General features: G+C 39.7%; 1 protein-coding gene across 4 annotated transcripts in view; it reads right to left on the bottom strand.

Moving 5' to 3' along the window:
* LOC121312945 (golgin subfamily A member 4-like) overlaps nucleotides 1–17,867 on the bottom strand; it is an 80,067-nt gene that overhangs the window by 9,190 nt on the left and 53,010 nt on the right. For all 4 annotated transcript variants that reach the window (XM_041244927.1, XM_041244929.1, XM_041244930.1 and 1 more), the window contains 5 exons: nucleotides 16,594–16,707; nucleotides 15,438–15,458; nucleotides 14,087–14,155; nucleotides 13,427–13,502; nucleotides 1,532–1,626 (listed from right to left, as the gene is read on the bottom strand). In XM_041244927.1, coding sequence (XP_041100861.1) covers nucleotides 1,532–1,626; nucleotides 13,427–13,502; nucleotides 14,087–14,155; nucleotides 15,438–15,458; nucleotides 16,594–16,707 — 375 coding nt within the window. The remainder of the gene's footprint in view (nucleotides 1–1,531; nucleotides 1,627–13,426; nucleotides 13,503–14,086; nucleotides 14,156–15,437; nucleotides 15,459–16,593; nucleotides 16,708–17,867) is intronic.

Here is a 17,867-nt window from a genome sequence, read left to right as displayed (position 1 = left end):
AACAAAAATAAGGGTGGAAGATGGCTATCTTGTCAGAAAGCTTCGCTTGTGGGAAACAGCCTTACACTTATTCCCCATTACTCTACATTTTCAAAGTCGGCCTGCAGGTTTTCAATTACAACACATACCCAAGGGCAGTCCTGGAATCTGAGATTGGCTGTTGGGCTAGTGTAAGTTTGTAACTAAGAACAGCTTCAAAACACAAAACAACAACTGCCATCACCTTTACAAACCATCAATATACAACAATAAACTTCTGTGACTTCAACACCAATACATTCCAGCAAGATCTAGGGATTTGTAGCTTTTTATTGCGAGTAATATCTAAAACAAGGCCTCTCAAACTCTGTCCTGGGGACCTCCTGTGTCTGCTGGTTTTCATTCCAACCAAGCTCTCAATTACTTAACTAGACCCTTAATTGAACTGATGATTTGCTTAATTCAACCTGGTCTCACCAGAAATGCGCTGACTCATTAGTGCAGTTTTACTTACAGTTTGCATTCCTGGGAGCACGCATTCTAGCTGCTATCACAATGCTTGCGGCTGTTCTTACCACGGAATCTTCCGATTTATTACGAAATGAAACGAAAAGCAGCCATATTCCCCATCACTTCTGATTTTTGGAATTGCTAGGTAGCTATATTTTACTTCTCACTCATATTCTTTTCTAACCCAGTTTCACTAGAGAAACGTTAACAGATTAACGTTTCTGTATTCTGGAGAAAAAACGTTTTCACTTTCAACCACAGTGCTTTGCAGCGGCTTTTGTCAATTCTCTTTTTATATTAATTTTCTGTGAACATTAGTGTATGGATAATCTTGTTTGCTTTTTAACCAATGAAATTGTTACAAAAAAATTAATAAAAATAGGCAGGGACGTTGAAAAGAATTGTGGGAAATAGCATTTTAAAACCTTGAAATATACCTTGCTTTTATGGACTCGAACCCACATATCCCACAATTCTATTCAACGTCCTGTCCCTGCCTATTGGCTGAGCGCCACAGAGCAAGCAGGGGTGGCACATTCAAATTTCAGACTGCACAGATAGACATGGAGCATTTAGCTTAAATGTGTTGAAGGTACTGACTGTCTCTGTTGAACCGAATACTGTTTTGTTTTCAGCCATATTTTTATTTTCATCGGCAGACATGCTCTGGATGCAAGTACAGTACTGACATGTCGTTTCCTAAAATTATATTCAGGTAAATATATAAAGAAAAAAGGCAGTGTATATTTTATCACTGCTACAACAAGACCATGTATGAAATTAAAATGAATGGACTAAAGAATTGTATTTATTTTTTTGTAACAATTTAATTGGTTTAAAAGCAAACAAGATTATCCATACGCTAATGTTCACAGAAAATAGATCTAAAAAGGGAATTTTGACAAAAGCTGCTCCGATACATTTTGGTTGAAAGTGAAAACATCCTTCCTCCATAAAGCAGTAAAGCGCAACATCGGTGATGTGTGCAGCACAAAATCCAGAATGAAAATGTTCGTACCAGACCATTTTGAAGTTGTCCTACCTTTGTCTCTCGTCCCATCATGTACTCGAACATCACTTTTCTCAGGTATTCAAATTCTGTTGGTTCTGTCAGCCCATCGCTGTGGTGTTTTCCACCTGTCAATGTGAAGAGATCCTATGAGTTACTGTCAGTACACATAATCCAGTGACTAGACTTCATGGAAACATGGACACAGACCAAATTATAAAATGATAACATTCCTATAAACCAATTCCAAATATTGTTAGTTTAATGTAAACATGAGGTTCCTGTCTTCTCTCTAAGAACTGACCTTGGATGTTGGGTTTTTCAAAAGCAGTATTACTACATAGTTAAAATAATATAATATAAATTAAAATAGACTACAGGCTTTTGCACCATTTTGGAGGAAAATATACAAAATGACTGCATTCTTGAAGAATGCTTTTCCCTCACTTCAATGTCCCATAAGACCCTTTTGCTTAGCTTGATAAATATAGCTCTATAATTAAAACCAGGGCAGACAGCCCAGCTTTCACTTCTCCAAATGTTTATTATCTGTAATCAGCAGTGTGGGTTTGTGATTGTTACATATCAAAAAGCCGATGCTTGGCAGCTCAGCCAGCATATCTGAACTGTTTAAACAAAAGGACCTATATAATAGAAGTTACCTTAGTCTGTTCGTCCTCCGTAATTGTTTTAACAAGGCACATTGTACTGTATTTATGGTGCCAGGCTACCTCTACTTAACCATGGCTCATTTTCTTTGAGGATAACCTATTCTGAAGGTTTAAGGTGAATGGTACCATAAACCTAAGGCCATTTAAATAATAAAATCTCATTGTGCTCTATTTGCTATCCCTTGTTTTGGATAAATGTGATTATAACCAGGGAAATTATTTTTAAAATCGCTTAACAATGTGATCTACACTATGTGAAACCTCACTGAAACATGCTGCACATCATAGGATCTATTAAATTGATGTCATTATATATATATATTATATAGTAGATATATTTATATATATATATATATATATATATATATATATATACACACATATATCTCATATAAGTACACACACACACACACACAGGCTCTCAACCCCCCCCCACCCCCCCCCCACCCCCCCCCTTGGACTTTTCCACATTTTATTGTGTTACAACATGGAATCAAAATTGATTTAAATTAGGAGTTTTTTTCCATAATGTCATAAGTGAAAAATAAAATTTACAAATTGTTCTAAATTAATTACAAATATAAAATCAAAAATAACTGTTTGCATAAGTATTCACCCCCTTGAGTCAATATTTGGTAGAGGCACCTTTGGCAGCAAAATTACAGTCATGAGCCTATTTAGATAAGTCTCTACCAGCTTTGCACATCTGGACACTGCAATTTTTGCCCATTCTTCTTTGCAAAATTGCTCAAGCTCCGTCAAGTTGGATGGGGACCTTTGGTGAATAGCAATTTTCAACTCTTTCCACATATTCTTAATTGGCTTGAGGTCCTGGCTTTGACTAGACCCCTCCAGGACACTGACTTTTTTGTTTTTAAGCCACTCCAGTGTGGCTTTGGCTGCCTGCCTGCCCGCACGCACACACAAAATGGTTTCAGCCTGTGTGTACCCAAAGTGGTTTAACTTGTAGATAATTTCCCTCAGGTATATAAAGACATTCAAGCTGCGACTCACATAGTGATCGAACAAAGCATCCATGAAGATAAAGGAGCTTTCGAAACAAGTCAGGGATAAAGTGGTTGCGAGGCACAGTAGAAGAGTAGGGTACAATAAAATTTCAAAAGGCGCCGGTTATCCCTCTCAGCACAGTGAAGTCCATAATTAAGAAGTGAAAGATGCATCATACCATCAACACACTACCCAGATCAGGTGGTGCTCCCAAACTGAGCACCCCGACAAGCAGGAAACTGGTCCAGGATGTTACGCAGCCAACAATGACCTTGAGAGATCTGCAAAGTTCTGAACCTGAGATGGGAGTCAGTGTTCACACATCAGCAATAAGCAGGTCCCTACACAAAGCTGGCCTGTATGGACGGGTGGCAAGAAGGACGCCATTACTGAAAAAGCCCCATCTTAAAGCACGTACGAAGTTTGTGGAAAAAGCATGTAGATGATATTGCATCCATGTGGAAAAAGGTTTTGTGGTCAGATGAGTCTAAATTCCAAGCGTTATATCTGGTGCATGCCCAACACTGCACATCACCCAGTCAACACCATCCCTGTCAAGCATAGTGGTGGCAGCATCATGTTATGGGGATGCTTTTCATTGGCAGGGAATGGGAAACTTGTCAGGGTAGAGGGGAAAATGGATGGAGCTAAATACAGGCAAATCGTTGAGGAAAACCTGATTCAGCCTGCAAAAGACCTAAGACTGGGACACAGATTCACCTTTCAGCAGGACAATGACCCCAAGCACACAGCCAAAGCGACACTGGAGTGGCTTAAAAACAAGAAAGTGAATGTCCTAGAGTGGCCCAGTCAAAGCCCGGACTTGAATCAGAGTGAGAATCTGTGGCAAGACTTGAAGATTGCTGTCCACCAACGATCCCCATCCAACTTGACAGAGCTTGAACAATTTTGCCAAGAAGAATGGGCGAATATTGCACGATCCAGATGTGCAAACCTGGTAGAGACTTACCCCAAATAGACACACAGCTGTAATTGCTGCCAAAGGATAAGTATTGAATACTAACCAAGGCATTTCAGGTTTTTTTCATTAACTGATTTCAAAGTGTTGAGTAGGTTGCGTAAATCAAAGGAAATAAAATAACATTTAAATGCATCAAGATTTCAGGTTGTAACACAACAAACTGTGAAAGCATGGTTAGTAAATCTGGAACTGGTAATGAAAAAAGAAAGCACATTAAAGTTTTAAGTGCATGGTACACATTTAAATAGTATTGTACATATATACGTAGTTCCTTCAGATCTTTGGCCTTTTTAGTACTGAAATAATAATAATAATAATACATTTCAGTTTACAAAATTAATCATGTTAAATGCTGCATAAGTGTTTGTGACATCTAGTGGCCATATCCCGCTGCTGTATTGGTTGTATCTAAACATGGCATACAAGCACAGAAGCAGCATGTGTAATTTCTTTACAAAAGCAAAAGAAAACGCAATTTGCAGTCTGGAGTATTATTTATTTTGATTGTTTTGCAACGTATGATAACTTGTTTTGGGCTACTTATTTAGCCTATGATATTTAATTTTATTTTACTGCATTTTTTTTTTCAAAATGTAATTTTTAATTTAATTGAATTTACAGTAATTTGTTTTAGGTGATCAGGGTAAGGTGAAGTACAAAGGTGTCCAGCTGATCAAGGATAAACAACTGCACAGATGAGTCTCTGCTCCCCACAGTAAAGCAGATTGTGCACCACCGAAGTCAGACTTCAATAAAATAATTGATAACACAGTGAAGTACATGGATGAGAGATTCCGGAGCTTCTCCCAGAGGCCCCTGTCTAGCTTCAGCGTGTTTGACACATCTCTGCTGCCAGAAGACGAGACAGTTGAACTAGTATAGCACTTTGAAAAAGTCCTGACAAAGGAAGAGTTTGACCTAATCCCAAAAGAATGGACTGATTTCAAAATCTGGTTGGCTGCTCATAGAGGACTGACGCTTCATCACATGTACACAGATTTGTTGCAGGTCAACCCTAGTCACCAGTCTCAGATTCTAGTTCTAGTGAATTTACTCCTGACACTCAGCCCTTCAACAGCCATCTATGAGTAATGTTGCTGTCCACAAACGGTTGTGATGTTACCAGCTTCTCTACAGACAAAGCTGTCAAATAATTAGTTCTTCTCAGGCAACGGGAGCAGGCACCTGACCCATAAAACTCCAGTTCGGAGTTGACTAGGGTTGACTGCCAGAGTGAGGATGAATCTGTGGCTACCATCATCAGGATGTGATGAATGTCATCAGCTCATTCTGTAGTCAGTTAAGATATGTCATAGAATGACAGCACAAAATTAGGATCAATAATGTTTATTGTGTTGATGACAGCAAATAATCTTTTTCAGACCATTAATGTGCAATTTAGAAGTTTTGTGCACAACTTAGAAACTGTGACTTGAAACAATGTTTCACAATGTCAATGACTTTGTACAAATCACAGTCCATGTGGTCAATTATGGGCAACTACATTTTTTTGGACAACCAAATGTCTACAACAGCCTTCCCGAATGGTGAGTGTACCAAAGCTGTTGCAAGGGTAGGACTGCAGGATGACTGGAATACTACAAGGCTTAGCTGAAAGGCTGCCTTCTGCATTACCATACGGAACCCTAGTAACAAGTAGCTGGGGTGCTTTTGAGGATCCATGACAACAAGTCTGTAGAACATAGTAAAGGTATGGGGAGAAGCCCACACCACTGCATTGCAAACATCCTTGACAGATGCACCCTGGAATAAAGGCCACAAAATTGCCATGCCCCTGGTGGAATGGGCAGTGAGCTTTTTTATAGGGGCAAGTTGGACAGCTCATAGGCAGTCCTGACCATGTCTGCTATCCACTTTGACAGCCGCTGCTTAGACAAGGCTTGACCACAAAACTTCACCATATAGCAGACAAAAAATTGTTCGGACTGCCTCCAACTTTTCGTCCTATTAACATAGTACGCCAGGTCCTGCACTGGACAGAATGTATGGAGTGGACACTCTGTGTCAGACTGGAAAGGAGGTGGATGGAAAGCCTCCAATTCCACAGATGTAATGCCAAGAACGTCTTTGGCAAAAAGGCAGCATTGGTACGTAGTGCAAACTTTGTCTGCGTAACCATCTCACTCACCCACTTTTCTGAGGCGACAGCAAGCAAAAAAGCTCCTTTGAGTGATAAAAATTTCAGTTCAGCTGAATGTATGGGCTCAAATGGAGGCTTCATGAGTACATTTAGCCTCCAGTGAGGAACAACATCCTTCATAGATGGCCAAAGCCTTCGAGCCCCTTTAAAAATTTTCCCTACAAGAAGTGTACTCCTGGGGAGACAGAGTCAATTTGAGACGGCAAGACAAAATGGTTGCCAGATAGACCTTTAACTTGGAGGGGGAGTTCCCCTTGTCAAAAAGGTCCTGCAAAAATTGCAGTATAACTGCCATGGGACCGGTGAGACAAAACACCCAACTCCACTGCTTGTTGGTAGGATCCTTGGACAGCAGTGCTAAATTAGGCACCTGGACCACAGTGACAATAGAAGACTCCATCGATGGAATATGGGCCAGGTCCAGCTTCTCTGTATCCATCTACCGGAAAACAGCAGGAGCTGTTGCCGGATGATCCTGTTAGGACTGGATTTCAAAAAGAAATTCCGGGTGCATGGGGGTGGGGATGGACACGTGAGAAATGGTAGGCTTACCATCAAACATGCATTGCCTTGTTTTGCTTTCTGTAGGCCTGGGCACTTGCAAAATTGCAGTGGCCCTCTTGATCAGTGGCAGAGGAGGACTTAACTGCAGGGGATGTGCTGTCAGACTCCAGGTCCTCAGACGGGAACGCTAGCTCCTGTTCGCCCACCTCCTCAGAGGCGGCAATGTATAGTATGTCCTCCTGTTGCCTAACTGTGCTCGTAGCTCCCTGGATCCCCAAGGGGACAGGTGGGGCAGGTGCCGCTGAACGTTCTCACAGTAATTCTGCAAGAACAGTTCCTCAGTGAGAAACAGCTGCCCACAGCTTTTCCATTTGCTCCGAGTCTGCCGATCACTTGGAACAGCACCGTCTCTTCTTCCTCGGGGGAGAAGAAGGAAAAGCAGAGGAGGATGAGAAAGACCGTGAGGACAGCCTTCTGTCTGGGCTACTTTCCTGAGTGCATCATCCGCTCTCTCTTGTCATAGAGCCATGGGGTGAGGGCGCAGCCACCTGCTCTAACAGAGGGTGATGGGGGAAGAGCACTGAGCAGGAGTAAGGGACACGGAGTACTTCATTTGGAGAAAGGTGCACAAAACTCACAGAAGCTGCGATTAGCTAGTGCCTCCTTGGCGTGCTCAGGCCCCAGGCAGGAAGACCATCTTCCGGGCTTGTCCTCAATAGGGCGGGGAGACTGGCCTTGCATGTCTCACAGGGATAAAACCCACACATGATGCAAGAACCAAGCAATGCAGTGTGGAGTATACAGTTTCTCCCTCAACCTCCTTACAGATATCTACCGGGCGGGTCAAGACCCGAGCAAGACCGGTGTGGTACCGGATTGGTGACTTGAGGAGAGGTCATTAGCAGACTGAAAATGAATCGGTACCTAAATTGGGTATCGGGCTGGTTAGTTACCAAATTGATGTATTTAACACTGGGTCGGTACTAGTTCAGGACTGGTGCGGTACTGGTTCAGAACCTGGTTGGCATCAGGCCGGTTCGGTGGCTTTTGCACAGTATAGGACTGGGTCTATACCGATTCGGTGACTGTAGCACGGGGAACTGGTAACCTCGGTCCCAATAAGGTACTGGATCAGTGACCTCAGTACTGGTACAGGTCCACCGGTTTGCATTCACCACTGGTGGCAGTATACAAGGATGCCCACCTGTACAAGCCACTGGAAAAAACAAACACTCAGCCAGTACCACACACGAGACCGAGGGAAGCCTGCTTTTCAGTAACGGTACAAGCAGCATTCGTAATAGTAGCAGGATACTGTGGAAGAGATTGTAAGCAATCACCACTGAAGCAAGTATCTTGGTCCTACGCAGTGTTGCTGAGCCCAGCAGCTGCTTCTTTGAGGACCCACGACTTATTGTCCACAGGACCTAAAAAAGTGTGCATGCTGTAAAAGGCAGACTGAATATCTGCCCTTAGCACTGGTATTAAAAAAAAAAAAAAAACAAACAAACAGGGTTTTGGGGATCTAAAACATTTAGGGCCTAATTCACTAAACTGCAGTAAATGACCAGAATTACTGCATGGCAGGAGGAAGCAGCACCTTGCGCAAAAATGAACCAGTGGTAGCTCAGTTCAGTAAGCTAATTATATGCACAAATAAAGAGAGCTAAATGATTAATTTGCAAGTTGTCACAAGATGCAGAATTCAGCATGCAGAATTATGCATGAGGTTTACACACACTGTCTTATAGTACATACATACACACACACACACATATACATATATATATATATATATATATATATATATATATATATATATATATATATATATATATATATATATATATATGGTACTATAAGGGTGCTCAAAAGAGAAGGTAAGGACAGAGTGAGGAATATAAAGTTTACAGACCAGGAGTAAATGTATTAGAAGAAGTGGTGGGGAATTATAAAATGCTTTTTGGTGCTGAATCAGTGAGAACATTAACTTCAATGAAACATTAAGGAAAAAATAAATGCGCTCCATAGGAGGAGGGCGGGGTCTTGTCCCAAATCACAGCATCCTGCGAGACAGTCAAAGCAGAGAAAGTCATTGTTAATGGAAATTAACTCTGCAAATCAAATCAATATTTGTTTGTTCAACTTGATCTCCCTTTGATTTATTCTGTAATATTAAATCCAAGTCAACAAAGCACTCACTCAGTCAATTAGAAGTTCACTATTTACATTTCAAAAGGTGTTTGGTGAAACTTCATTGTTTAACATTAGATGCCGTTTGATTGCTTGTATTTATGACTGCACCTCAACTCTCACTCTGTGCACATTCATTTATTGGACATTTACAGTTTCGTTTGTATATTTTAAAGCTATTTTAAGCATAGCTTACTTAAATATCATGGTGACTATATAAATACATTAACATAGTTGAAAGTGTTGCATATACACCTGCCTTGTAATCTTCACATATCCCAGACTGTCTAAGGACGTATGAGTCCATTATAACATTGGAACACGAGTCGCTATTGAAACTACCTTTAAAAATGAAACAAACTTTTGATTAAAAGGGACTGTGTTGGCTGCAAAAAAAAGTAATAAACATACAAAACAGATTTTTTTTTAAAACAACCTTGAATTACATATTCAGCAACATTTTTGAGTTTTGTAAACCTTTAAAATGGATGTTGACACATTAATTACAATGACTGTGCAATTCCCACAGACTATTTTGCTGCTTTTAATCCCAAAATATACAACGGAAACAGACTCAGAATCATTAATTTTTACATACAGATACTCTCCTCTGAGTGTGTCACTCTTAGGCATGGCTCCACAATTCGGGATTTTTTTTCATTTAAAAAAATTGGTAATATTTCGTTGACCAGCCATTGTAATCGGTATGTTCACTGCACTAAAGGCTTCCACTAATTCAAATGGGTTGACATTACGTGTTTCTCCACTTTCTGTGCTCTTTTTAAACAATCCTGTCATTGTGACTGGCTTGTTCTGTAATTGTTTAGCCTGAACTGCAAGATTGTTTTTCTTGTGTTTGTGTCCTTCGCTGTCAAGATGCTTGTCAATAGTACCTTTTCTTAGATGATCCAAAGACACATTATAAGTTGAGCAAAACAGAATCCCGCCATGCAGTGTCTCCTTTTCGTAGCTCTGAACGCAATCTTCTGTTGAAATGAATTTAGCTTTTTTTAATTTGTCAGCTGACTGCATTTTAATGTTAATCATACACAGCAAGCTAATAAACCAACAGACCCGAAAGTCATTGTACAGCATGAGGAATTCACCAATCATGAAGCCGGTATTTGTTTGACCCTGTTGCCCTAGTAACCAAATGCATGGCATTGTACTGTGTACAGCTACTCTAGCGCTGTTGAAATGAACAGGGGAGGTGAAGAGAAGGAAAATAAAATGCATACTTTTCACGGTAGGCAGTCATATACACTTTTTCTGTGACATTCGTGAGATTGTGGATTTCCTGGGGCCCTACATATAAGGCTAGTATGATCTGTGCTCAATCCATATACCTAGTTATTACCTCCTCCTCCTCACACAGCCCTAGTAATGTCTGCCTGATCCAAAATACCATCTCCCTGACTCTTCCCGCTCTCCTGTGCTGGTCTTCTGCTGGTTCTGTGACACCACCTGGTTTCAATAAATGGTACTTTTAACACATGCTGAGGCACCTAGTAAAGTTAGCACCCTTAAGTGAATATGGTTTACATATCAAATGCCTCCCTTGCGGTATTTTGTGATGTGATTTGCATACATTGACACATTAACATTATTCATTATACTTAAATGACTCTGATGCTGTACTTTTTTCACATGCTTTTTTCCACGCGCACTGGCTAGTGAATACAGCAGCTGTACAAAGCATGCAGTAAAGAGAGACAGATAATAATGCCCAAGAGGTTGCGAGACCTCTTGTGGATTTACCAGTGGGGGCAGGCTGGCTAGATCATAGGCAATCCAGACAGCTCCCCCCAATCCACTTTGACAGCCGCTGTTTGGACAGGTCTTGTCCAGGGAACTTAGTCTCGTAGCAGATAAAGAGATGCTCTGTTTGACGCTAACCCAGAGTCCGGTCAACATAGTACACAAATGCCTTAACTGGGGAGAGCGTGTGGAGCTTCCTCTCCCTGTCAGATTGGAAAGGTGGATGAAAAGCCTCCAACTCCATTGACTGGTTGACATGAAAAGCAGAGATGCTTTTAGGGAAGAAAGCAGGGTCGTAAGATGTGTGACTTTAGTCCTGGTCTCCATAAAAATATGCAGGCTTTAGCAATGGAAAATGTTTGCATTTCAAATACTCGCTTTGCAGAATTGATTGTGAGTAGGAAACCCCCTTCAAATATAAATATTTCACCTCTGCTGAATGCAGGGGCTCAAATGGTGATTTCATAAGCATGCTAAGCACCACTTTCAACCACCAGCGAGGGACAAGATCCTTCCTAGGAGGACGCAACTGTCAAAAACTGTTCTGCCAGGAAATGTCTATTTGAATATGGAAGCTGAAATAGCTGCTAGTTTGATCTTAAGAGGAAATGGCGATTTAAAAAAGGTCCTGCAAAAAATGTTAGTAATATAAATATTACTCTCTCACTTGGCGCTAGAGGGAGAGAAAAAGAAATACAAAGTAAATGCTCCTGAAGGAGAGCAGCAGCAAGGAGCACAGAGCTAGCCCAGGGGGGTAACTGGTCCTGGGGAAGGAGTAGCAAAACCTGCAGGCTTCCAGCGGTGCATAAGGTCGTGTGGGAAGTAACCAGAACAGCTGGCTAAAGGTGCAGAAAGCATGCTAAAGTATGAGGTAAACAAGAAGCGTGACTATTTTTCCCCAAAGGAAGAGGGAGAGAAGTGGAAAAGCTTGGCTTGTCTCACAAAACAACAATAATGTCAGCGCAGGCTCCTACTCAGGCAAGGCTGAAGAGATAATTGGTGCTGATCCCTTGCTTGTAGCACTATTCCCTCGGTGGCAGTAACTTCAGGCCTGGTGCAGAGGGGGGATCCATGAGCAGCTTTGACATATGTGCTCAGATAAATTGGGCTACACAGAGGTATATCCCCATCGGAAACGGAACAACATTCATAAGGGTTACGGTATTAATGGTTTTGCAGTGGCCTTGGTTTGGAGACAAAATCTCAGTAAAGGAATGAAAAACACAAGCCAAACCCATTCTTGGAGGTCTTCCACTATAAAGTTACAGAAAGTGCTCTCCAATCTGCCGTCAATCTGATCAGTCTGAAGTTAGTCAACAAGTTCATGACCCAAATTCTCAAGGGGCTTTGAAAGATTTTTGTTCTATCAAGCGTAATACCACCTTTAATCAAACACAAATGCTTGGCTTTCATATTCCACTTGTGGGAATTCATTCCAATCCTAAATAACAAAATAAGAAAATAAATACTGCCCTTTCTATTTTTCTATTGCTCCACAATTCTCAGGCTTAGAAATGTAACTCCACTCAGACTTGTTGCTTGACATCTAAATATTTACTTTTTAGCTTAAACAGTACATTTTGATAGTTGCGCAAGCCATTGTGGTGACTAACACGAGATACGCAATGAACTGCGGGTACCAAATCATTCTCATAATTAACATGACACTTTGAGTGTCTTATTTTTTAACTCCAAAATAGCATTTACAATAGAATCAAAATGTGTCTGTCAATCTTCTAGCTCGATGTTGCAACAACTTTACCTTTATAAATCTTTGACTTTTACCTTTTGACAGCTTTAAAAATGAGGCACGGTCACATTCTTGCAGATCAGTTTATACACCTTGTAGACTCATCACATCCAATCAGTGTTAGCTGTGCACATAAAGCATCTACACCCTATTGACAGTGTCAGGGCAGGGTTTTTTTGTATCAATAATGAGCAATATGTTTAAATGATAAAATGATATTTACATGTATGAGAAACTGGAATAAATATGTATTTTAACATTTCCTGTTATAAATCACAAAACCCCACATTTGCTTACATGAATAGTCATTTAAAAAGGGTCAAATAACATTTTAAGTATCAGAAATGCTGCACAGGTTTTATTTTTCTTTTCAAATGACTTTTCTGGAATGAATTCATTTGTTGTCAGTTAATTTAGATCTGGGTTTTACAGGGAATGGGAAACTTATCAAATTAAAAAGATGGCCAAACATACTATTAGGCACAGCTCATATCCAATCTGGTCAGCAAAGTCAGCACAGCTATAAAAAGCATCATGAAAAGTGCTGTGCTAAGAAAGCAAGTATCGATGTATTACTTTAACTGGGACTATATCCAGAATCAACTATCTCCCTTCTAAAAACCGCACATGTAGGTACAAACACCATTAATTAGATGTGCCAATCCACACTGAACATTTAAAATAAAGTCTTTACACCAATAATATTTAAAGTGTACTACATATGCAAAACTGTGGAAACAACATGTGAGCAACAGATCCAGAAGTTATTTGTTTTTAGGCCCTCTACCAGGTCAGGCTACTTGTTTCTCATTGGTTATCAAGGCCATCAACTTACATCCCTCCCAGTACCAACACTCACCCCTGTCCAGAACAAGAGGGGAGTCAACACTGCTTTACCTACCTCTGTATGGTGTTCCCAGATGTGTCACAACAGAGTTCTTAGGAAAAGTTCTTTGCTTATCTTCAAGGGAATGGACCTGAATACAAAGCAAACAGGATGGTGGTCACAAACCTGTATACAATTTACAAGTATATTTTATTGAATGTTATTGTACTGCACAGGACATAATTATCTCTTTTAGCACCAAGTAACATTTGGGGGGAAAAAAACACAATTGAAATAAGTTGTAAATATAGGGATATAACCAAGGCAAGACCACTTAACTGGTCTGCTGTGTTGACTGGATTTACCTTTCCTAGCTGCATGCCATTTTGAGTGCTGTTATTTTTGCTAGTGCATTGTTGAAAAGTTAAGACTCTCACTGCACAGCAGTTTAAGCAATTCCACATTTTAATTAGATATACTATGCATATTGTGCAAAGCTGACATTAAACTAGGCCATAGCTTCATGTTGATCTACCAGTCATTATATCACTGTTTAAGGACTAGATTTCCCAGTTTTGTGCTTTTACTCTCATACGGCTAGTGAATTTCAACTCTGCCGGTGCCGTAAAGATATTTGTATTTAAATATTTCTTCAGAAGCATGAGTACTTAATAAACCAATACAGGTTGAAAAGGTAAGGCTTATAATTTGACAAAAAAAAGCACACCAACTTACTCTTTCCTGAAACTCCTGTTCCTTTAGTTTTGCTTCGCTGAGTAGTGTTGTTTTAAAAGCGAGCTGTGCCTGCAACAATGCAAAACACGTTACAGATGTTCTACAAAAGATCTCAATATGTCAACCGGGAAAAAACAGAGAGAGAGACAAAGTGCTATTTTAAAGAATTCTAAGTGGACTTGTTTCACATTCAGGAGGCATGCCAAGATTTTTTTTAAATGAAATGTCAATGCTGTATCCCCTTGTAAAACAGGCAAAAAGGCAAACCCACTCATTTAATCTGCAGCCAAGGATAAGTAGTCTGATAAAAAATACACCACAGAATGCCATTTCACAAAAGAAGAAGTCGGCTGTAACTCTTACAAAAACCCAAAACTACTGTAGGTTTCTCATTAGTCCAGGGCAGTCATACTACAACCCCCATCCTCCCCTAGTTACAGATAATCCACCCAGAGAGAGTATCAACCCTATTCTTTCAACCTCTGTAAGCTGAAACTATGCATGTCTGAATAGAGTCTGTTGGATTTAAAGTAAACTAAAGATGGTGAGTCATGTGTAAAACAGAATTACCAAGCTAAGTGTCACAAAGACGGTTGGAGTGGGGGACGTCATACCAGAAACAGGAACCAGGAAATAAACAAAGGGATGGAGTTTTGGGGAAGCTGAGCACTTCCTTGCGCTCAGCATTTAATAAATGAACAGACAGTAAATAAAAAGGTTGTAACAAAAGCAGCACCCAGCACGTGAGGCCAAAATAAACCAACAAACAAAACGAACTAACACTTAAACAAACAGTGGACTAACAGACAAACACGGTGAGTCAAAACAACGGTTATATATTTTACTTTGTCTAGTTTTCTCGTTTTTAATTCTCCATACCCGTTCTCCACTCACCGAACACACAACCCAGAGTGAGTCAAAACATGCTGCATTTATGCAGCTGTACCGAGACTCGATTGCTAATCAATCATTCAATTGGAGTCACGGTACAACTGCATGTGAATTAATAAAGTGCAATTCCCTGTGCTCACATATTAATACATTTTACTTGCACGAGAAGTGCTGTGCAATCCTCGTGCCTAAATACAAATATACATTTTAAACACTTGTGTTACACAGACCCGTTTATAGCCTGTGTACCAATGACTATACACCAACATTAACACACAACATACAACACAAAATACACACAAGGGCAGGGCACTTTGCCAAAATAAGGTAATGGTTGGATGAATCAGACTATATGTAATGTCTGTAATTCAGTATTTGCCATAATTAATATGTATGGCATGAGGAAGTGGGGCAGGGCAGCCTAATTCATGAGATTTAAATAAAAAAAGGCACCTCTTACCTTCAGCTCAGACACAGAATCCTGTAAATGAAAGAAATACAAATGTTTGAATATATTCAATTACATTGCTCTGGAAACAATATATTTGTCAAACTGTGTTCTGGAAAACTTACATACAGTAAACTGCATCCTTGTGACCAGTGCCATATAAATTTCAGCACATCGTTAATACCATTGATATATCAGTCCCATTTCAATATAGAGAATATAAAGCTCTCCAGCTTGCTATTAAAAGAGGTTGTAGCGAACAAAAAACAAAAATAAGAACTTTCTTTTAACCTAGTGGAACACCAGATATATTTTAAAATAGATTTGTATGTTTGTTAACATTAACATATAACATTTGTCTGCATACTTTCGACAACATACGGAAGCAAACAGAAGGGCACGGCAAGTAAGATTTTAATATCAGGCTGGAGAAAGAAAAAACATATATAAATGCCACAGAACAGGAAAAAAAAATTGTATAAAATCTGAACACATCTAAGGTTCCCTATTCATACAATAAAGGTCAGAAAAATGGAAAATGATTAGAAAATTAAGACAAACTAGGTTCTGAAAAATACTGCAAAGCCTATATATTTTAAATAACTAATCTGAAATACTGTAAGGATGAAACCAAGGCAGAGTGACTCGCAAAAGCAAGCTGAATACTTGTCAGATTGTGATTATAATATTCTATGTGACCATTTTGAAGGATGCAGGATATGAGGTCATTTATATAGGATGTAGCAGACTTCATTTTTAGCTGGAGGTTAACACAGACCATGATCACGTTCTGAGAAGGCAAACAGAATACAAACTTTTTCCTAGAACATGGGTAGATTTTGTATTTTTGCAGAGTTCTACGTCGCGCCAGTAAAGTACAGCAGTACTTGCATTGTACATTTATTTATTTATTTATTTATTTTTTTAATAAGATCCCACATTGAATACAATTGCTGGATCATATTTAATAAATAGCAAATTACTCAGAACAAACTTTTATTGATAAAGTAAATTGTAAATTGATAAAGTAACATTTTAGTTGAATGGTTTAAAATAGTAATAGCACACTCACTGTCAAGCATTACACTGGTAGCTGACCTGTTCTGCTTGGTACATGTTTGATGGAGCCGCCCTTTAACCAGGGCTCTGTTGCTTGATGGTACAGTACCTGTTCACTGTTCTGATTCTTCTCGTCATTCAGCCTCTGCTGTCTCTCCGCTTGGAGCTCCTCCAGTTGTTTCTGTAGTTCTTTCACTCTGCACGACATCTCCTCCTCTCGGTTCTGAGGAACAAAAGGTTTCAGCTTTGATTCTTGCATTGCAGCCACAGACAAGTTAACAGATTCACTACTGTTACACTGTCATACAGTTCAGAATATTTCAATGTTTTTTGTATGCCTTTGTACTTGGTTTCCATGTGCTAAATTGGTTTTGAATAGAATTGGTCACTTTCTATGACACTCTCTGCAGATCGTGGCTTTAGCATGAACTCCAGCTGCCCCAAATCCTAAAAAGTCCCAATGAGAACTAATGAATTAATTTATGCTAGAGCAGAAGTTGGTCCGCACACAAGTCAAAAGAAGTTGCATGTAAATTTCATAATTTAAATTTCACCGATTGTGACCAACGCTTACTAAGGTGCACACCACACAGTATGCTGATAAACAGCATAAATTACCAGATGGCAGCGGACTTCATGGAAAACTATGCAGGCTTAATAAAAGGCGCCAGTCAGATGCACAGCGCCATCTACAGTCAAACATGCCTGGAGACGTGTCAGCATAAACATTTGTTTTAAGTTAATACATACCATATAAAAACTGGAAATTTTGGCTGGTATTAAATTTGGCGGATTTGCTACCTTGGGGGATATTTTCACAGCACGTTCACCCAAAAAAAGCCCAAATAAATGATCAGCTCTTTATACGGTAACCTAGGTTAAGATTGCGCTGTAAAAAATAAATAAATAAATAAATTGAAAATTTGAACCTTTTAACGCCCACAGACCTTGCTGGGATTCTGATTTAAACTTGAATTTTTAAAAATGATACACACACACACACAAACCACTTGAAGAAAACTTTGTCTTCCTAAGCAAGGCAACAAAAAGGACAAGCCTGTAAGAGAATAATGTACTAATCCATGAAACCAGTAAACAAAGGCAACTGTAAGTTAGATACCTCTTTGTGCTTTTAGAAAAATAAAAAAGAAACTCATTTAAAGCAATTAGAACCTATATGCATCACGTTCCAAACACTGAAGTGTCAATGCTCAATGATAGTTTGTGTGCTTTCTCAATGTGGAAAACTATTAGCTAGGTGCACTAAAGCAAGCACCAACGCAAGTGTTGTCTCTTAATATGGCATAAACCTACGAACGAGTTAGCGGCAGCCAAAAACACAACTTAATGGATACTTGAAACAAAGAGAGGCTGCACTTCCTA

This window comes from Polyodon spathula, chromosome 3, assembly GCF_017654505.1.
Source record: "Polyodon spathula isolate WHYD16114869_AA chromosome 3, ASM1765450v1, whole genome shotgun sequence".
Lineage (NCBI taxonomy): Eukaryota > Metazoa > Chordata > Actinopteri > Acipenseriformes > Polyodontidae > Polyodon > Polyodon spathula.
Note: the sequence above shows the minus strand (reverse complement) of the source record. Positions and strands in the feature narration are given on the sequence as shown.